General features: G+C 35.2%; 2 protein-coding genes across 7 annotated transcripts in view; one reads left to right on the plus strand and one right to left on the minus strand.

The window, feature by feature from the left end:
- Positions 1 to 22,437, minus strand: part of Rpp25 (ribonuclease P protein subunit Rpp25) — a 175,932-nt gene that overhangs the window by 34,110 nt on the left and 119,385 nt on the right. The gene's annotated exons all lie outside the window — the stretch shown is intronic.
- The window catches only part of Tdc2 (Tyrosine decarboxylase 2), a 65,323-nt gene that overhangs the window by 27,151 nt on the left and 15,735 nt on the right, over positions 1 to 22,437 (plus strand). For 2 of the 5 annotated variants that reach the window (XM_067775499.1, XM_067775496.1), the window contains exons 2-5: positions 7,980 to 8,212; positions 18,554 to 18,790; positions 21,752 to 21,822; positions 21,963 to 22,397. In XM_067775499.1, the coding sequence (XP_067631600.1) occupies positions 8,083 to 8,212; positions 18,554 to 18,790; positions 21,752 to 21,822; positions 21,963 to 22,397 (873 nt within the window). In that variant the 5' untranslated portion in view covers positions 7,980 to 8,082. Of the gene's footprint in view, positions 1 to 7,913; positions 8,213 to 18,553; positions 18,791 to 21,751; positions 21,823 to 21,962; positions 22,398 to 22,437 lie in introns of those variants that run through there. The other 3 variants (XM_067775497.1, XM_067775500.1, XM_067775498.1) reach the window with 3 other exon arrangements.

Here is a 22,437-nt window from a genome sequence, read left to right on the forward strand (position 1 = left end):
AATGGGCGGTGGCACGTGTTATGTAGAAAAGTTATTTATCGTAAATGAACTGTATAATTGAAGCTCATGCTGAGTATATAATTTTCGGTTACACCCTTACTTGTTGAGTTATAATTTTGTGATTAAGTTGAAGTAACTGTGACGGTCGTCACATATATCGTGAAAACAGAAACAAACAGACCTTGACTTCCAGCGCCGTTTTATTTACTGAATTCTATTGGAACAGCCAAAGTTCCAGATCTGCGCCTGAACATTTTGTAACACATGGTCCTAAGAATAAGCGCCTAATTCCTATATAAAACAAATAAGGAAGGTTAAGTTCGGGTGTAACCGCATATTACATACTCAGTTGAGAGCTATGGTGCAACATAAGGGAAAATCACCATGTAGGAAAATGAACCGAGGGAAACCCTGGAATGTGTTTGTATGACATGTGTATCAAATGAAAGGCATTAAAGAGTATTTTGTGAGGGAGTGGGCCATAGTTCTATAGGTGGACGTCATTTAGGGATATCGCCATAAAGGTGGATCAGGGTTGACTCTAGAATTTGTTTGTACGATATGGGAATCAAATGAAAGGTGTTAATGAGTATTTTAAAAGCGAGTAATCCTTAGTTCCATAGGTGGACGCCGTTTCGAGATATCGCAATAAAGGTGGACCAGGGGTGCTATAGACTTTGTTTGTGGGTATCAAATGAAAGGTGTTAATGAGTATTTTTAAAAGAGAGTGGGCCTTCGTTCTATAGGTGGTCGCCTTTTCGAGATATCGCCATAAAGGTGGACCAGGGGTGACTCTAGAATATGTTTGTACGATATGGGTATCAAAAGAAAAGTGTTAATGAGTATTTTAAAAGGGAGTGATCCTTAGTTCCATAGGTGGACGCCGTTTAGAGATATCGCTATAAAGGTGGACCAGAGGTGACCCTAGAATTTGTTTGTACGATATGGGTATCAAATCAAAGGTATTAATGAGGGTTTTAAAAGGGAGTGGTGTTAGTTGTATAGGTGGGGGCGTTTTCGAGATATCGCCATAATGGTGTACCAGGGGTGACTCTAGAATGCGTTTGTACAATATGGGTATCAAACGAAAGGTGTTAATGAGTATTTTAAAAGGGAGTGGGCCTTAGTTCTATAGGTGGACGCCTTTTCGAGGTATCGCAATAAAGGTGGACCAGGGGTGACTATAGACTTTGTTTGTGGGTATCAAATGAAAGGTGTTAATGAGTATTTTTAAAAGAGAGTGGGCCTTCGTTCTATAGGTGGTCACCTTTTCGAGATATCGCCATAAAGGTGGACCAGGGGTGACTCTAGAATATGTTTATACGATATGGGTATCAAAAGAAAAGTGTTAATGAGTATTTTAAAAGGGAGTGATCCTTAGTTCCATAGGTGGACGCCGTTTCGAGATATCGCTATAAAGGTGGACCAGAGGTGACCCTAGAATTTGTTTGTACGATATGGGTATCAAACTAAAGGTATTATTGAGGGTTTTAAAAGGGAGTGGTGGTAGTTGTATAGGTGGTCGCCTTTTCGAGATATCGCCATAAAGGTGGACCAGGGGTGACTCTAGAATACATTTGTACAATATGGGTATCAAACGAAAGGTGTTAATGAGTATTTTAAAAGGGAGTGGGCCTTAGTTCTATAGGTGGACGCCTTTTCGAGGTATCGCAATAAAGGTGGACCAGGGGTGACTATAGACTTTGTTTGTGGGTATCAAATGAAAGGTGTTAATGAGTATTTTTAAAAGAGAGTGGGCCTTCGTTCTATAGGTGGTCACCTTTTCGAGATATCGCCATAAAGGTGGACCAGGGGTGACTCTAGAATATGTTTATACGATATGGGTATCAAAAGAAAAGTGTTAATGAGTATTTTAAAAGGGAGTGAACCTTAGTTCCATAGGTGGTCGCCGTTTCGAAATATCGCCATAAAGGTGGACCAGGGGTGACTCTAGAATGTGTTTGTACGATATGGGTATCAAATTAAAGGTATTATTGAGGGTTTTAAAAGGGAGTGGTGGTAGTTGTATAGGTGGTCGCCTTTTCGAGATATCGCCATAAAGGTGGACCAGGGGTGACTCTAGAATACATTTGTACAATATGGGTATCAAACGAAAGGTGTTAATGAGTATTTTAAAAGGGAGTGGGCCTTAGTTCTATAGGTGGACGCCTTTTCGAGGTATCGCAATAAAGGTGGACCAGGGGTGACTATAGACTTTGTTTGTGGGTATCAAATGAAAGGCGTTAATGAGTATTTTTAAAAGAGAGTAGGCCTTCGTTCTATAGGTGGTCACCTTTTCGAGATATCGCCATAAAGGTGGACCAGGGGTGACTCTAGAATATGTTTATACGATATGGGTATCAAAAGAAAAGTGTTAATGAGTATTTTTAAAAGAGAGTGGGCCTTCGTTCTATAGGTGGTCACCTTTTCGAGATATCGCCATAAAGGTGGACCAGGGGTGACTCTAGAATATGTTTATACGATATGGGTATCAAAAGAAAAGTGTTAATGAGTATTTTAAAAGGGAGTGATCCTTAGTTCCATAGGTGGTCGCCGTTTCGAAATATCGCTATCGATATATCGGGAGTGGGCCTTAGTTCTATAGGTGGACACCTTTTCGAGGTATCGCAATAAAGGTGGACCAGGGGTGACTATAGACTTTGTTTGTGGGTATCAAATGAAAGGTGTTAATGAGTATTTTTAAAAGAGAGTGGGCCTTCGTTCTATAGGTGGTCGCCTTTTCGAGATATCGCCATAAAGGTGGACCAGGGGTGACTCTAGAATATGTTTATACGATATGGGTATCAAAAGAAAAGTGTTAATGAGTATTTTAAAAGGGAGTGATCCTTAGTTCTATAGGTGGACGCCGTTTCGAGATATCGCTATAAAGGTGGACCAGAGGTGACCCTAGAATTTGTTTGTACGATATGGGTATCAAATTAAAGGTATTAATGAGGGTTTTAAAAGGGAGTGATGGTAGTTGTATAGGTGGTCGCGTTTTCGAGATATCGCCATAAAGTTGGACCAGGGGTCACTCTAGAATGCGTTTGTACAATATGGGTATCAAACGAAAGGTGTTAATGAGTATTTTAAAAGGGAGTGGACCTTAGTTCTATAGGTGGACGCCTTTTCGAGGTATCACAATAAAGGTGGACCAGGGGTGACTATAGACTTTGTTTGTGGGTATCAAATGAAAGGTGTTAATGAGTATTTTTAAAAGAGAGTAGGCCTTCCTTCTATAGGTGGTCGCCTTTTAGAGATATCGCCATAAAGGTGGACCAGGGGTGACTCTATAATATGTTTGTACGATATGGGTATCAAAAGAAAAGTGTTAATGAGTATTTTAAAAGGGAGTGATCCTTAGTTCCATAGGTGGACGCCGTTTCGAGATATCGCTATAAAGGTGGACCAGAGGTTACCCTAGAATTTGTTTGTACGATATGGGTATCAAACTAAAGGTATTAATGAAGGTTTTAAAAGGGAGTGGTGGTAGTTGTATAGGTGGTCGCGTTTTCGAGATATCGCCATAAAGGTGGACCAGGGGTGACTCTAGAATGCGTTTGTACAATATGGGTATCAAACGAAAGGTGTTAATGAGTATTTTAAAAGGGAGTGGGCCTTAGTTCTATAGGTGGACGCCTTTTCGAGGTATCGCAATAAAGGTGGACCAGGTGTTACTATAGACTTTGTTTGTGGGTATCAAATGAAAGGTGTTAATGAGTATTTTTAAAAGAGAGTGGGCTTTCGTTCTATAGGTGGACGCCTTTTCGAAATATCGCAATAAATGTGGACCAGGGGTGGCTATAGACTTTGTTTGTGGGTATCAAATGAAAGGCGTTAATGAGTATTTTTAAAAGAGAGTGGGCCTTCGTTCTATAGGTGGACGCCGTTTCGAGATATCGCTATAAAGGTGGACCAGAGGTGACCCTAGAATTTGTTTGTACGATATGGGTATCAAATTAAAGGTATTAATGAGGGTTTTAAAAGGGAGTGATGGTAGTTGTATAGGTGGTCGCGTTTTCGAGATATCGCCATAAAGTTGGACCAGGGGTCACTCTAGAATGCGTTTGTACAATATGGGTATCAAACGAAAGGTGTTAATGAGTATTTTAAAAGGGAGTGGACCTTCCTTCTATAGGTGGTCGCCTTTTAGAGATATCGCCATAAAGGTGGACCAGGGGTGACTCTATAATATGTTTGTACGATATGGGTATCAAAAGAAAAGTGTTAATGAGTATTTTAAAAGGGAGTGATCCTTAGTTCCATAGGTGGACGCCGTTTCGAGATATCGCTATAAAGGTGGACCAGAGGTTAACCTAGAATTTGTTTGTACGATATGGGTATCAAATTAAAGGTATTAATGAAGGTTTTAAAAGGGAGTGGTGGTAGTTGTATAGGTGGTCGCGTTTTCGAGATATCGCCATAAAGGTGGACCAGGGGTGACTCTATAATATGTTTGTACGATATGGGTATCAAATGAAAGGTGTTAATGAGTATTTTAAAAGGGCGTGGGGCTTAGTTCTATAGGTGGACGCCTTTTCGAGATATCGCCATAAAGGTGGACCAGGGGTGACTCTAGAATGTGTTTGTACGATATGGGTATCAAATTAAAGGCATTAATGAAGGTTTTAAAAGGGAGTGGTGGTAGTTGTATAGGTGGCCTTTTCTAGATATCGACCAAAATGTGGACCAGGGTGACCCAGAACATCATCTGTTGGATACCGCTAATTTAGTTATATATGTAATACCTGCCAAGATTTCAAGGGTTTTCTATTTCGCCCTGCAGAACTTTTTCATTTTCTTCTACTTAATATGGTAGGTGCCACAACCATTTTACAAAGTTTTTTCTAAAGTTATATTTCGCGCCAATACACCAATCCAATTACATGTTTCATCCCTTTTTTCGTATTTGGTATAGAATTATGGAATTTTTTTCATTTTTCGTAATATTCGATATTGAAAAAGTGGGCGTGGTCATAGTCGGATTTCGTTCAGTTTTTATACCAAGATAAAGTGAGTTCAGATAAATACGTGAACTAAGTTCAGTAAAGATATGTCGATTTTTGCTCAAGTTATCGTGTTAGCGACCATGCGGAAAGACAGACGGATGACTGTGTATAAAAACTGGGCGTGGCTTCAACCGATTTCGCCCATTTTCACAGAAAACAGTTAGCGTCATAAAATCTATGCCCCTACCAAATTTCAAAAGGATTGGTAAATTTTTGTTCGACTTATGGCATTAAAAGTATCCTAGACAAATTAAATGAAAAAGGGCGGAGCCACGCCCATTTTGAAATTTACTTTTATTTTTGTATTTTGTTGTACCATATCATTACTGGAGTTGAATGTTGACATTATTTACTTATATACTGTAAAGATATTAAATTTTTTGTTAAAATTTTACTTAAAAAAAATTTTTTTTTAAAAGTGGACGTGGTCCTTCTCCGATTTTGCTAATTTTTATTAAGCGTACATATAGTAATAGGAGTAAGGTTCCTGCCAAATTTCATCATGATATCTTCAACGACTGCCAAATTACAGCTGCCAAAAGTTTTAAATTACCTTCTTTTTAAAGTGGGCGGTGCCACGCCCATTGTCCAACATTTTACTAATTTTCTATTCTGCGTCATAAGTTCAACTCACCTACCAAGTTTCATCGCTTTATCTGTCTTTGGTAATGAATTATTGCACTTTTTCGGTTTTTCGAAATTTTCGATATCGAAAAAGTGGGCGTGGTTATAGTCCGATATCGTTCATTTTAAATAGCGATCTGAAATTAGTGCTCAGGAACCTGCATACCAAATTTCATCAAGATACCTCAAAATTTACTCAAGTTATCGTGTTAACGGACGGACGGACGGACGGACAGGGCTCAATCAAATTTTTTTTCGATCCTGATAATTTTGATATATGGAAGTCTATATCTATCTCGATTCCTTTATACCTGTACAACCAACCGTCATCCAATCAAACTTAATATGCTCTGTGAGCTCTGCTCAACTGAGTATAATTATAGGAGTTAGGCTGTTAATCCCTGTGACCATATGATATTTCTTAAGTTATTTTTGGCGATGGAGTTTTAGCGTTAGCGGAAGCTGCAGTTCGGGTGCAGATCTAAGCACAACTTGACTGCAGCATTAACTCACTGAACTGGGCATTTGGTGACAAGGTTTTTTATTGAGGTGTATTATAAATAGTGGTCGGGTTAAAGAACATCTAATAAAGAGCAATATTATAAAAGACGATTGGCATTAATGTTTTGGAATTATTTTAGGATATCTATGACACACGGTGCAAAGCCAAAAGTGGTTTCATTTAAAATGAAAAAAAGTTTTATTTGAAACTAAAAAAAATTTATTTGATTTGAAAAAAATTTTATTTGATTTGAATAAAGTGTCATTTCATTTGAAAAAAAGTTTCATTTGACTTGAAAAAAGTTTAATTTGATCTGAAAATGCTATATAAAAATACTAGAAATTTTTCTAAAAGCGGTCACGCTTAAGAGTGGTTTCGCAAGATCGAGTGTATTTCTGAAAAAAAAAAACATGGCGTTCGAAGCTGTGGAAAAAAACAGCACATCATAAACTGGAAGAGAAGCTCTGCCAATTTGTGTTGTATAGGCTCCAAAGTTCGAAGGTTATCAAAAGGTTATTAAAAAGAGTGAAAGAAAGAGAGGTTGAGATGGAAAGGGACGGTTGGGTTAGGTCGAACTGGCCGGTCAATAAAGACCTCATATAGATTGAACGGTGTCCATAGTGTTAGCACAATTTGTGTGACGACCAAACAGAAAAATCCAATTAGGCACCAGGCCCCATGTTATAGAATAACTTTGTCCACTTGACAAACACTAGAAGTATTCTAGGACCTGGCTTAATTGCTGCCTCGAGATCTGACCACTCTGCCGGGCGTAATAGCTGGAGCCTTGACCTGGCGAGCGCAGGACACGAACACAGAACGTGTTTAACCGTTATAAATAAAAATGAACGTGTATGTATGTGTTATAATGGCACCAAAGTTCGAATATAGTCAATAGTAGGAGAAAAAGAAGTAGAGGGTGAGATGAAAAGGGGCAGTAATAAAGCATAAGAAAAAGTTGGTGTTGAGGAAAGAGGAGGATGAAGAGAGGAGAAGAAACATTTTTCAAGTAAAGTTGTTGATATCGCTGTAATTATTGGCTATCTATGGTATCTTCAATATACTTCGCAAGACTAGACCCAGAGTCGCCGAAAACTAGTTCCCTGGCTTTGTTTATTTATATGGTAGTAAACAATTTTAGGCGCTTTAATTTGAAGTATGCACGAAAAATGTAAATACAAATCTTTTATATTTTATTTCAAAAAAAATAAAATAAAAATAGTCCTAAATTAAATATTTTCAATGGTATAAAAAAAATAATTTTTGATATAAGAGAAAAATTAAAAAGTTTACAAACAGCGATGGTTGCTGGACATGTTTCTGCATTTCACTTCCTCATCAGCTAGCTTTTCGGGAGCTGAGTATTGAACTCGAAATCTCCAACATTCATACTTTATACTAGTGTAAAGGCAGATGATGCCTTTAGCCACTCAGCCATATGAATGCCCCGCTGCTCGTTTTAGGTACATACTAATTCTATATGCTTTTTAATCCTAATTGTGTGGAATATTTATAGGCGCGCTTAAGAGCTTAGTAACATTTGATGGTAAATAAAGGAATAGCAACAAAAAGGCAATACTTAGAGAGCAATTTCAAAGCATTCATATGGTTGAGTATTTAAAGGCATCTGCTTTTATACTAGTATAAAGTATGAATGTTGGAGATTTCGAGCTCAATAGTCTGCTCCCGAGAAGCTAACTGATGAAGAAGTGAAATTCAGAAAGATGTCCTAGCAACCATCGCCGTTTGTAAACTTTGTAATTTTTTCTAATATCAATAAAAAAACAATTGTATAAAGCAATATGAACATGTCTCGCTAATTAAATAAAAAAAAATGTATTTAGTGAAAATTTGGTGCTAATCCAAAACCAGTAATCTAGTCAAACTTTGTTTGTATAAACTACAATTCAACACCAGCTAAACTCCTAATACGACACGCAATAAAGTATGGATAGTGAGGCATTTCGAAAACATGGCACTGAGATGGTGGAATATATTTGCAAATACATGAATACGCTTAAGGATCGACGTGTTACGCCCAGTGTGGAGCCTGGATACCTCAGACATTTAATACCATGTAAGTTTTTTTTTTTCGAAATTCGCACACAGTGCAACATATGTAGATGCTTTTTTTAATAAATTGTGAAAAATTTTAACGCGACATCAGGACGGACAAGACGACAGCTGTTTAGATTATACCTTCTAAATTTCATCAAAGCTTTTTCTCCCGGGAGTGGAGTTCGAATCCGTGCTCCTGGCTGAGTTGCAACAAACACATTCAGCCAAAGCCAAGCCATTGTTATTGTACAATTTTGCCCAATTGCCTTCTTTAAATAGCAGTCATTGGTAAATTCTTTGTATGTCTTAGGATGAATTTACAATGTAGGGAATCTATAAGGGTTCCCAAGTAGATATTGGTGCTCTTAAAAGAAAAATCTTTTTTAACTCCACCATACATGCCAAGTAAATCATTAGCAACATGTTGTGTCAAAAAACGGAAACTTCCTGATATTGGTTGAAGGAAAAGTACACAACGCAACTAAATTCAACTTTTCCCTGAAACAGAATAATTTATAAGTATTTGGGTTATTCCGGTCAATTTTAATAAATTTTAATATTTTGTTTTTAGGCTATTTGACCTATTGTGGGTTCCAGTGGGAAATAAAAATATGGTAATTATTCCACTGTTGCGGCCCTACGTTTCACTAGCCGTCCTAGCTTCTTCAGGGGCGAAGTCTATTTATTTTTAACAATAAAACATAAGAAATAATTACATTAGTTTTTGGTGACGATTTTTTAAATTATTTACATCAACAACAATAAGGTGTCACAAAACAACAATTTTAGCTAAGCTAATACTAATTGAGGTACAAAAAGGACGCACATACATATATACACGTAAACAAAAATTAATAACACTCACATGATATTTTTCTTAACTCTAAAAATTTTTGGTACCACTTGCAATGGGTATCATAGTCATACTAAACATAAAAATATTATAAACATAAAAGATAGCTTGCTGCAATCGCTTCTGTATCCTCCTTCTTGTTTATCGTGATTTCCCTTTTTTGCATTATTCGAAGGCTCTCTAACGTGTATCGGACTTTTCCTCTTTTATTTTTGTCTATTATTGTGGTATTCGCGAGATCAGCTGTATGTCCAGTTGATGTTATGTGTTGTGATAACGCAGTGTTGTTCTTTTTCTTCTGTATGTCAGCTTCGTGTTCTCTTAGTCACTTAACTTTTTAACGAAAATTGCAACCGGGTATATATTGGGACCACAAAGCGAAATCTGAGCGTACGACTAAGAGAACACAAAGCTGACATACAGAAGAAAAAGAACAACACTGCGTTATCACAACACATAACATCAACTGGACATACAGCTGATCTCGCGAATACCACAATAATAGACAAAAATAAAAGAGGAAAAGTCCGATACACGTTAGAGAGCCTTCGAATAATGCAAAAAAGGGAAATCACGATAAACAAGAGGGAGGATACAGAAGCGATTGCAGCAAGCTATCTTTTATGTTTATAATATTTTTATGTTTAGTATGACTATGATACCCATTGCAAGTGGTACCAAAAATTTTTAGAGTTAAGAAAAATATCATGTGAGTGATATTAATTTTTGTTTACGTGTATATATGTATGTGCGTCCTTTTTGTACCTCAATTAGTATTAGCTTAGCTAAAATTGTTGTTTTGTGACACCTTATTGTTGTTGATGTAAATAATTTAAAAAATCGTCACCAAAAACTAATGTAATTATTTCTTATGTTTTATTGTTAAAAATAAATAGACTTCGCCCCTGAAGAAGCTAGGACGGCTAGCGAAACGTAGGGCCGCAACAGTGGAATAATTACCATATTTTTATTTCCCACTGGAACCCACAATAGGTCAAATAGCCTAAAAACAAAATATTAGAATAATTTATATATTGTGACGAATATTAGCATTACTAAGCTGATACTAAATAAATAATCACGCAACAATAAAAAAACATGAAGCAGCCACTCGTATATACATGAACACATCAATCATCATTTACACACATATATAAAGGCAACGAAGAGATAACTCACACACAGATGTAGTCATTAGCCGAAGTTGTTACCCACACACACACACGCTTATATGTAGCTCAATTAACAAGCAGGAGATACAGCACCTCTAGAAGGCGAAACGTCTAGACTTTAGTAGAAATATGCGAATGAAGCAACGGAGAGTATAAAAGCAGCGCAAGCTGAGTAGTCAGTAATCAGTTTGATTTAAACACGCAATTAGTGGTGCGTTATTATTTTTTTATTTGCTCTTCGAGGGGTTTCATGCGTCCCGCAGGTGTTACATAAAGTTAACGGTAAAAGGTCAATTGATGCAATGACGACTTCAAATAGCCATAAGATCATTTGGAGGGCTGCAAGAGCTTTCTGCGATCAAACCTCAAGGTTACTTTCCCAGCTTAATATTGTGACGGGTATCATGCCACGATATTTGCACCTAACCTCGTTCCTTCTGCCCTACAGATTTCTAGAATTTCATCAACTACCAGTATTCAAATAAGAGGTGTAGCACACCCCCCTGAGGTGTACCTCTGTTAGCCATTTTACAAACAAAGCCAGCTTCTTAAGTTGCGTTGACGACCATACTTCTAAGCATCTAATCGATTGTATAAGTGGCCTGTGTATGGCTTTCGTTTGAACGCTGTTGAAGGCACCCTCGATGTCGAGGAAGGCTGCCAAGGTGTATTCTTTGCAGTTCAATGATTACTCGTGAAGGGCGGTTTCATCTGATTTGCCTTTCCGGTATGCGTGCCGAGCTGCGTCCATCTTGCAGAAGGTTTGCGTTGTCTCTTTTATGCAAGTCGATAAGTCTAAACAGTGTTTAATGCATAAAGGAGGTGAGGCTTATTCGCCGGTTGGCCTAAGTTCTTCTTATCTCAGAGAAGACCTTACTGGGTTTTTTGTACGATTTTTTACTAGAATTTTACCAAAATATATATTCATTCGACTGAACAAAAGTATAGTGAAAATAAAATTGCGCAACTGTAATTCAACAGTTGTCAGCATTTTAATACGTGGAGTTGCGAAACAAAATAATTGACCTTAGGTCAGTTGACAAAAAAACAGTTGACTTTATGACCAATTCGGAAAAGCGGGATAGTCATTATATCAACATCGTTAACAGTGTAAACATTTGAAATATGACGTTTGACCATTTCATATGGTCATATCTTCAACTGACTTTGAAATGGTCGTAAGGTAAATCGACGTTATTACCGTTGCCCTTATGTCACCCCTTCAATATCGCTTCCAGTAAAATGCTTGACATATTATACAAACACTTCTACTCTCGTAGATTAGTTCTTCCACAGTCGTTTCAATCCAGAAGTAAAAATACCCAGCAAATCTTTAGCAACATGCTGCATCAGCACGTACCAATTGGCACAGATGCCCCGCGGAAAATGCAAACAAAAAGGTGGAAGAAGAAATGGTGAAATTGTCAAGTGTTCGTATGAAATGTCACTAAAGAAATAAGGAACAATATTTTTTAGTAATATAAGCCTAAACTTTGTAGAATTACGCACAAATGGAAATAAAATACCGCGTGACCAATTAAAAATGTCTACGCAAATTAAAAGTAAACTACACTTTTTACAAGTGTACTTCAGAAAACAAAAATTGTTCTTCAGAATAGTCAATTCTACTTCAGAAACCTTAACATTGATTTCAGAATACAATATTACGCTTTAGAAGCTGTAAAATATACTTCAGAATAGTCAGTTGTTTTTTCAGAAACCGTAAAATTAATTTCAGAATAAACAAAACGGGATATTGTACTTCAAAAACCGTAAAATGAGAATAAACGTTCATCTCATATGAGGTCCTTCGGTATGGTAGCCGACACCGTTACAACACGGAATAGTTTGTCTTCAGAATAGTATGCTCTTACTTTAAAGTACAGTATAAGACTTTGAAAGTGCAACTGAGGCACAATAAGTGGTTTCTCAAGCACAATTTACGGGTTCTGTAGTTGAATCGACTATTTTAAAGTACAGTTAAGGATTTTTGAAATACGATTTATGGTTTCTGAAGTACTATTTACTGTCCTAAAACACAATTTACAGTTTCTGAATTGAATTGACTTTTTTGAAATACAAATCGTTCTATGAAGTACACTTGACCACTCGGAAGTGCATTTTTCGACTATATTTGAGTATTTTGAAGTTCAAATTGAATTACAAATCATTATTTTGAAGTTTATTTTACCGTTTCTGAACAACATTTCAACAGTTGAAGAAGTAAGTAGTGATGTTTTGTTTTAAAAATTTTTGTTTGTGTACAAAAAACAGCTTTTTTCGTTTTGTGTATTTCTAACTCCTGATGATGAATACAGACTGAATTCGAAATATTGAGTGATAATAAGTTAAAACAAAAACATATTCAATAATTTGGGAAAAATTTAAACAACGTGACATCAGGACGGACAAGGCGACAGCTGTTTCGATTATACCTTGTAAATCTCTTCAAAGCCTTTTCTCCCGGGAGTGGGAGTCGAACTCGCACCCCTACGATAGTTGAAATGGTTGTAAACGCATTCAGCTACGTCATGCCTGTTGTGAAGTCTTTCCCAATTGCCTTCTTTTTGCATATTTTATTCTTTTACACATTGCATACTTCGTATGCAATTATGTGTTAAAGCTATGCTTGGTACGGCGGTTTTCAAAGAAACTTTGGTTTTGTTGCTGTTTTCGTTCTATTTATAGAACTACAACGAATTAACCAATTTTGTCTGTTTGTATGATTTTTAATAATCGGGGATTGCCCATATTGCTTTTTTTTTTATATGTATGAAAACATTTATTTGAAGCAATTTTTTAATTTTATAATTTATTTAATAATTTGGGAAAAATTTAAACAACGTGACATCAGGACGGACAAGGCGACAGCTGTTTCGATTATACCTTGTAAATCTCTTCAAAGCCTTTTCTCCCGGGAGTGGGAGTCGAACTCGCACCCCTACGATAGTTGAAATGGTTGTAAACGCATTCAGATACGTCATGCCTGTTGTGAAGTCTTTCCCAATTGCCTTCTTTTTGCATATTTTATTCTTTTACACATTGCATACTTCGTATGCAATTATGTGTTAAAGCTATGCTTGGTACGGCGGTTTTCAAAGAAACTTTGGTTTTGTTGCTGTTTTCGTTCTATTTATAGAACTACAACGAATTAACCAATTTTGTCTGTTTGTATGATTTTTAATAATCGGGGATTGCCCATATTGCTTTTTTTTTTATATGTATGAAAACATTTATTTGAAGCAATTTTTTAATTTTATAATTTATTTAATAATTTGGGAAAAATTTAAACAACGTGACATCAGGACGGACAAGGCGACAGCTGTTTCGATTATACCTTGTAAATCTCTTCAAAGCCTTTTCTCCCGGGAGTGGGAGTCGAACTCGCACCCCTACGATAGTTGAAATGGTTGTAAACGCATTCAGCTACGTCATGCCTGTTGTGAAGTCTTTCCCAATTGCCTTCCTTTTGCATATTTTATTCTTTTACACATTGCATACTTCGTATGCAATTATGTGTTAAAGCTATGCTTGGTACGGCGGTTTTCAAAGAAACTTTGGTTTTGTTGCTGTTTTCGTTCTATTTATAGAACTACAACGAATTAACCAATTTTGTCTGTTTGTATGATTTTTAATAATCGGGGATTGCCCATATTGCTTTTTTTTTTATATGTATGAAAACATTTATTTGAAGCAATTTTTTAATTTTATAATTTATTTAATAATTTGGGAAAAATTTAAACAACGTGACATCAGGACGGACAAGGCGACATCTGTTTCGATTATACCTTGTAAATCTCTTCAAAGCCTTTTCTCCCGGGAGTGGGAGTCGAACTCGCACCCCTACGATAGTTGAAATGGTTGTAAACGCATTCAGCTACGTCATGCCTGTTGTGAAGTCTTTCCCAATTGTCTTCTTTTTGCATATTTTATTCTTTTACACATTGCATACTTCGTATGCAATTATGTGTTAAAGCTATGCTTGGTACGGCGGTTTTCAAAGAAACTTTGGTTTTGTTGCTGTTTTCGTTCTATTTATAGAACTACAACGAATTAACCAATTTTGTCTGTTATTAAATAAATTATAAAATTAAAAAATTGCTTCAAATAAATGTTTTCATACATATAAAAAAAAAAAGCAATATGGGCAATCCCCGATTATTAAAAATCATACAAAAACATATTCATTTGTTTTATTTAAAACCGGTCTTGGGCTCATTAAAATTTTAAAATAGTTTATATTAACGGCCAAAAATATTCTACATTATGTTAGAAAATAAAGGCACAGCAATAAAGTAAGCTGCCACTCTTGTTTACATGAACAAATCAATCATCATTTACACACATACATACAAGACAACGAAGAGATACTCACAAACACATGTAATCATAAGCCGAAGTAGTACTCACACATACACCCGCATATGGCTACAAGATAAACACAAACTACAAATATACATGATAACCAAGCAGAATATACAAAAGTTCTAGAAGGCGAAACGTCTAGACCTGCTGAGTAATCAGTAATCAGTTTTGATTTAAACACGCTATTGGTTGTGAAGTATAATTGTGAAGTACTACACTCAGAGAAAAACGCCGTTCTAAAACCTAGCACCACCGGACTCAATTCAAGCTTTCCATGTTCTTATTTTTTTGTTCTTGAAAAACGAACGACCTGTTCTCAAAACAACAACCTTGTTCTTGAACTGACAACAATTTTCTTGAAAAGAGAACGGCTGGTCTTAAAATATAAACAAATGTTCTATTAATGAGAACAATGTTCTTAAATTAAGAACAACGCTCTTAAATTAAGTGCAAGAAAAAAGAAACGGTATAATTCGTGTGTTCTACAATGTTAAATACAACATTTGGCACAAGCTATCAAACAGTTGTAGTGGCCCAGCGGCTATGATGTTACGGTTGCGATCGTGAGGCCCGAGTTCGATGACCGTCAAACTCTGAAGTTTTTTAAAACAAGTTTTTTATATTCTATTTTTTTAACTTTTATTTTTTGTTGAGTTCCAGTCACATATGCACAGGTAATTCTCAATCTTGTTATGCAATGTTTAAAATATACATTCAAATTGCATAATCAGATAAGAATAACAACAAGAGATATATAAGAAAAAAATGCGTATTATACGTTTTTTCTAATCTTTTGGAATTTTAATAATAAATATTTTTTTTTGTTATTAGTATTTTTTATTAATGACAAAATAATTATTTATTAAAAAAAAAATAAATAAATGGTACCTTCCCACTCCCACCAATGATCAAGCACAAACCATTCTTGAATTGAGAACGAAAACTGTTAAATCGACCACGAATCGTTCTGGAAGCGTGAGAACGAAAAATCTTAAATCAAGCCCAAGTAGTGTTGAAATGAGCACAGAAGGTTCACACATCAATACCAAAGTGGTCATAAAATACGAACGGTGTGCTTGGTAAACCTGTTCGTAAAACAAGCCCATTGGTCACGAGTTAAGAAAAAACGTACTTAACAGACTTTTGTCAACGAATGTTCTTAATTTTGATATTGTTTCGTTCGTTTTAGAACGATTTTTTCTCTGAGTGTACTCTCAAAGTAATCTAAATAAAGCCCAGTTTGCAATACTGAATATTGGAGTAATTTGTTCAACAGTTTAGCAATACGAACATTAGCGGAGGTGTATAAATATCAGTAATCCTCAGAATTCGTTACAGTTCAATATCTTTTCGGGACCAAAGTAGCATGCCCCTCTTTCATAAAAATATCATGGATACTCTGTTGTTGCAAATTTTCGTTTTACAGTATTTTTGTTGCACAATATAGTCTATTTTTAATTTCCAGTTTTAAATTGTTTACCAAAGAAATGTGTTTAATTTTAGAAAATTTATCTAATTTAACTAAAATATTTCCTGATTGTCCGTACTGATTACTCGTGAAGCTGCAAGATTTATGTTTACGAATTTGTAACTACGTCAGTGATTTGCTCTACACAAATACTGGTATATTCAAAATTATTTAGTAGTGAACGAATTTCATTTAGATATAAATAGTTTATTATAAAATTTCCCATTCGTAGATTTAAAAATATTTATTTTTGAAACTATGCATATTTTCGTACGTTTTCCAATATCTCTTGATAAATGAGGTATAGATCTTCCTTAAGGGACTATGAGATCTAAGAGGGCTACCTGGAGAGAGCATTGTGATGATCTTCCTCTCTAAAGATCACAGAAACGTAATTGGCACTCTGAAAAAGACAGATGGAAGCTACACTAAGCAAACAGAAGAGACAAGTAAGCTCCCACTTAAAGCCCACTTTCCAGACTGTATAACAGCCTCTCAACACTCCCTCATATTGGGGGTCTGCCCCAACATTAGTGGTAAAGAAAAAAGCCTAGCAACAAAGCAAAGTGCAATGAGGTTTATCTACTTTTAACCCATTCTAGTCACGAAACCCGGATGGGGTCTATCCACGCCTGTTGTAGCAGGGAATAAACCATAAAGCCTCATCCTTAGTCAATCTATATAAGGCATCTCTGCTACTCGGCTACAATCTAAAAAGGTGGACAGAGGTTAAGGTAGTATTCATACCAAAGCCAAGGAAACTGGAGCAACTGCCCTAGTCTTATCGACTGAATAGCCTCAGTTCGTTTCTCCATGCAGAAAATGTTTGACCAGCATATAAGTAAGGTGAACCCACTTCCTCTCTCAACGTGCCTATAAGACATTAACATTCACGAAAACGGCTATTCATAGCCCTACGGAAGAAATTGGAGTCTGAAGTTATAGCCCTCTGCACTTTTATTGACATCTCAGCGACTTTCGATAACACGACACATCGACGTATCGAACGAACAAGCTAAGATTGGCAAGGATATAGGTAAGCCCAATGATTAATCGCTTGGTGCTAACCACGTAAAAAATAAGAAAAATCAGTATTGCACTGGGAGGAACAATTTAGTCAATTGTGGCCACTAGGCGGCCGCCGTGGTGTGGTGGTAGCGGGTTCCGCCTACCACATCCAAGGGTTCAAGAGCCGCAAAACAATATCAATATTTTAAAACAGTTTTTTTTTTTTTTCAATTAGAAAAAAGTTTTTTTTTTCAAGCGGAGTCGCTGAGGGGCGGAGATTTGGCAAGCACTCCGGGCTTCTTAGTGAAAACTCATCTGCCTAGCAGACGCCGTTCGGAGTAGGCATAAATATGTAGGTACCACCACGCCAATTTGAAGGAAAAATTAAAAAGCAGCAAGACGCAAATCGGAAGAGAAGCTCGGCCTAAAATCTCTTCGGAGGTCATCGCGCCTAACATTTATTTATTTTAAAAGAGCAACTACGTGATGTCCATACGCACAGAAACTTGAGGTGTCCATTGTGGACAGAACTCTTTGGAAAACATGAAATCCACATACTGACCCTGACTCAGAGGTCTGGTTTACGAATTGATCAAAATTTTATGACGAAAAAACGGCAGCTGGCATCTATTAACCGAACTTCAAGAAATCGATACCAATGGGATGTTAACCCACAACTTTTCAGGCAGAAACTATGCAATAGAAGTTTGCGGTAGAGAATATCTGCGAAGAGGCTTATCCTCGAGAAGTATTCTCATTATTATCAAACAGCCAGGCAGCCTTACTTGCTTCGCAGCTTACACAATTACTTCTAAGCTAGTTGATGAATGTACTGGAGTCCTTAATGATCTGGAAGCCAAAAACATCGTTTTGTTAGGATGGTAATCCTATCTATAGCTAGCCAATCAGGGTGCTTGGTACAGAGCCTTTTAGCAAAGGCACTAGGAAAACCATAAATAACTAGGAAACAAAGCAGTTCAGTCGACACTGGATTGAATGCCTAGGACAAATTGTTTAAACTCCCAGCAAAGAGAGCCGGTTCATATTCTCTGCGAATTCGTCGCTCTGGGATGGCATAGAGTCTTCCATCTAGGTAGGGTGACTGTCAATTTCTTCGTGATATGGAGTAAAAAGCCTGTAGAGGTACTTATATACATTAAAAGCCTCCACATACTTAACTTAAGATATTACTTAGATATCACTTTTAATGGTACAAATAACTGGTACAGAATTTCGGAATCAAGAATATACCTTCGCTTCCAACGAAAACTAGCACGGTTCAAATTCCCATCGATGTCTGTAAGTCTTCGATGCAAGTAACGAACTGTGCTGGCGTTCCATGCGTAAAATGAAAAATATTCCATTGAAAAGTTTTCCATTGAATTGTAATTAATTTTATGTTTAATTGTAGATAATTTTGTTTATTATGTATAGATTTTATTTGTGTCGTAAATATTAATAATTGTTAATTTTTTCCCACACACATTTACATAGCTGAGGCGCCATATGAGCCCGAGGAATGGAACAAAATAATGCAAGATGTTGAAGATAAAATAATGCCAGGTGTTACTCATTGGCAACATCCACAATTTCATGCTTACTTTCCCGCGGGAAATGCTTACGAATCAATCTTGGGTGATATGTTGGGCGATGGCATCGGTTGTATTGGCTTCTCATGGGCAGCGAGTCCGGCATGTACAGAGTTGGAAACGATTGTTCTAGATTGGTTGGGTAGGCGATTTACTAATTATTTTATATTCTTTGTCTCTCTAAATACATCCAAAATTATTTTTCTCATAACTGGGTGTTATGACAATCGATTTTTTTTTTGGATGTGTAATTGTTTTGGCCTCGAGAGCTCTATGTTTGTTAAAAATGTACTTCAGAGCTCTGAAGTCGTCTTCACATATTTTTGCATGCTGCCGGAATTTTAGCTTCTTAAAGTATGCTTTTAATTGATTGATTAATTTTAATTATTTGATTACTTTTAATTGGTTTATTATTTTTAATTGTTTGAATAAATTTTATTATTTGATTTGTTTTTATTATTTATTTACTTTTAATTTTTTGATTAATTTTGATTACTTTTAATTGCTTTGTTATTTTTAATTGTTTGAATAAATTTTATTATTTGATTTGTTTATATTATTTAATTAGTTTTAATTGTTTGATAAATTTTTTGATAAATTTTGATTATTATTATAAATTTTGATTATTTGATTATATTTAGTTTGATTTATTTTAAATATTTGATAAATTTTAATTATTTGATTAATTTTGTTGCCAAATCGTTTTTAATTTATTTATTAATTTTAAATGCTTGGCAACTTTGATTGTTTAATTAATTTTAATATATATAATAATTTTTAGTTCTATAATTAATTCTAATTATTTATTGATTTTTATTATTTAAAATGGCCAAGCAATGTGCGGTATTTTCTACTCTGCGGCTGCGAGAGTTATTCGGCTCTAGAGACAATGTGGATGGCCTAGCAGCCATCCTTAATAATCTGGATTCGCCTTAATCGGTTTATTGCGCTCCGACTGTTTTTTTAAGATATGAAGTACGAGGTTGTTATCCCGGAGAGGGATTATTGGTTGAAGGACCCGCAGGACCTGAGCGATAGATATATACTGACAACTCTAAACTGGATAATAAGGTGGGTAGAGCGGTGTCTTTTCACCTTAACTAGGATGGAATCTATCCTTTAGCCTACCCGATCATTGCAGCGTCTTTCAGGCGGAGGTGGCTAAGTCGATCAACTGAGAAAGGCTGTACATGGCTATAGCTAAATTTGTATTTACTCTGACAGCCAGGCTGCATTAAAGGAGTTTGGATCGGTCACAGAAGTGCCGTAAATCTCTGAGTCTGAATGGGAAGCGAGACGCACGAGAAGTCTCCATCTTCTTGAAAGGGAGGACATATCTCTGGTGGTTGGACTTATAATCGACCACATAGCAATCGGGAGGCATGCAAAACGGCTGGTTGCTCCCTGTAAGTAGTACTGCAGGAGCTGCAAAGGCGAAGAGGATATAGAAACAGTCAAGCATTTTCTGTGCGATTGTCCTGCGCTTTGGCACAAGAGGAGGAAATCTCTGGGATCTCCCTTCTTTGACGATCTTTGCGATCTGGCTAAGATGGAACATAAGAAATTCCTGACGTTTGCTGAATGGATTTGATGGTTTGAGTAGGGGAGAGATCCACGTGGTATCACAACGGGCCCTTTATGGGCCTAAGTGCACTGGTGCTCGCACCGGTGGCGACTCTAACCTAACCCATGTAATACTCCTATATTGCTACAAAATTCTAGGTACATTCCCAAACATCAGAGTGCCGATATATTGCTGTATTCAATAATCGAATGTACCTAAATTTAAATTTTTTCTTGTCACACTTATGCTGCTACAATCACAAACATTTTAAGGGCTGTCTTCTTTTGATTTCGAATTCAAAACACATTGCGAGCATTTTCTATTAGCAATGTAGGAGTATTACATATATGACCTAACCTAAGCTATTATTTAAATAAATTTAAATTGTTTAATTGATATTAATTGCATTATCAATTTTAAATGTTTTGATTCATTTTAAATGTTTGATTATTTTTTTATTTGATTAATGTAAATTTATTAACTTTGATTATTTGATTTATTTTAGCTGTTTGATTAATTTTAACTGCTTGTTTAATTTAAATTATTTAAATTATTTGTTTAATTTTAATTATTTCGTTTACTTTAGTTGTTCGATTGATCTTAATTAATTGATTCGTTGTAATTGTATAATTTATTTTAGCTGTTTGATTAATTTTAATAATTTTGGTTAACTTTAACTGTTAAATTGCTTTAAGGTTTTTGAATAATTATAAATATTTTATTAATTTTAACTGTTTAATTAATTTTAATTGTTTGTTTTAGTTATTTGATTGTTTTCAACTCTTTGACGAACTCTAAATGTTTGTTATTTTTATTTGTTTTATTAATTTGAATGATTTGATTAATTTTGATAGTATGATCAATTTTAATTGTTTAATTAATTTCAATTGTTCGATTGATTTAAATTATTTTAATATATTAAAATTTTTGATAAATTTTAGTTGTTTAATTTTTTTTAATTGTTAGATTTGCTTTAATTGTTTGAATAATTTTAATTTTTTGATTAGTTTTAATCGTGTATGTAATTTTAATCGTTTGAGTATTTTAATTGTTTAAGTAATTTTAATTATTTGATTTATTATAATTATTTGTTTAATTTTAATTGTTAGATAAATTTTTATTGTTTGATTTATTTTTATTATATGATTTATTTTAATTGTTTGATCAATTTTAAATATTGGATTGATTTAAATTGTTCGATTAATTTTAAATGTTTTATTAATTTCAGTTATTTGATTAGCTTTAATTATTTGATTAATTTTAATTGTTTTATTTATTTTAAGTTTTTCACTAATTTATTTACTTGATTGTTTTTAATCTAAAGCAACGGCAAATTTTTCAAATAAATTTTTTTAATGGCAAATAATCATGATTATTTTTAATTAATTAATTATTTATTGCTGGGTGATGTGAAAAAAATTAATTAATAATCTATCAAATAATCATTAAAACTGCAAAGAAATTAATGATTATTAAACTTAATGGAAATTTAATAGAAATCGTATAAACTTAATTTTCTTTTTCTTTTTTTTTTTCAAGGCAAAGCTATTGGACTGCCAAGCCACTTTTTGGCATTAACAGATGGCAGCACAGGTGGGGGTGTTATACAGGTAAACAAACCAAACATGAAATGAAAAATTTAAAAGCGTAAGTTTATATCAACGAGCCTAATAATAAATTTATATAATTTTATGAAATTTTGTTTAACATTTTTTATTTATCTTGTTTGTGCATTTTTTCATTTAAACAGACCTCCGCCTCAGAATGTGTTTTGGTTTGTATGCTGGCGGCACGCGCTCAAGCGCTTAAACGCCTTATGGCTAAAAATCCCTTGACCGAAGAAAGTCATCTATTATCGAAATTGATTGCCTATTGTTCGAAGGAGGCGCACAGTTGTGTTGAGAAGGCGGCTATGATAAGTTTTGTAAAATTGCGCATTTTAGAGCCCGATGAAAATGCCAGCTTGCGCGGCAGAACTTTGATTGAGGCTATGTTGGAGGATGAGCTACAAGGTTTAGTGCCGTTTTTTGTTTCCACAACGCTGGGCACTACTGGTTCATGTGCCTTTGATAACCTACCGGAGATTGGACAAGAATTGCAGAAATTTCCAAGTGTTTGGTTGCATGTAGATGCTGCCTATGCTGGCAACTCTTTTATTTGTCCCGAATTGAAGCCGTTACTTAAGGTGGATGATTTATTTTAATTATCCTTTAATTTTTTTCTTG

The sequence above is a fragment of the Eurosta solidaginis genome, chromosome 3 (assembly GCF_040869045.1).
Source record: "Eurosta solidaginis isolate ZX-2024a chromosome 3, ASM4086904v1, whole genome shotgun sequence".
Lineage (NCBI taxonomy): Eukaryota > Metazoa > Arthropoda > Insecta > Diptera > Tephritidae > Eurosta > Eurosta solidaginis.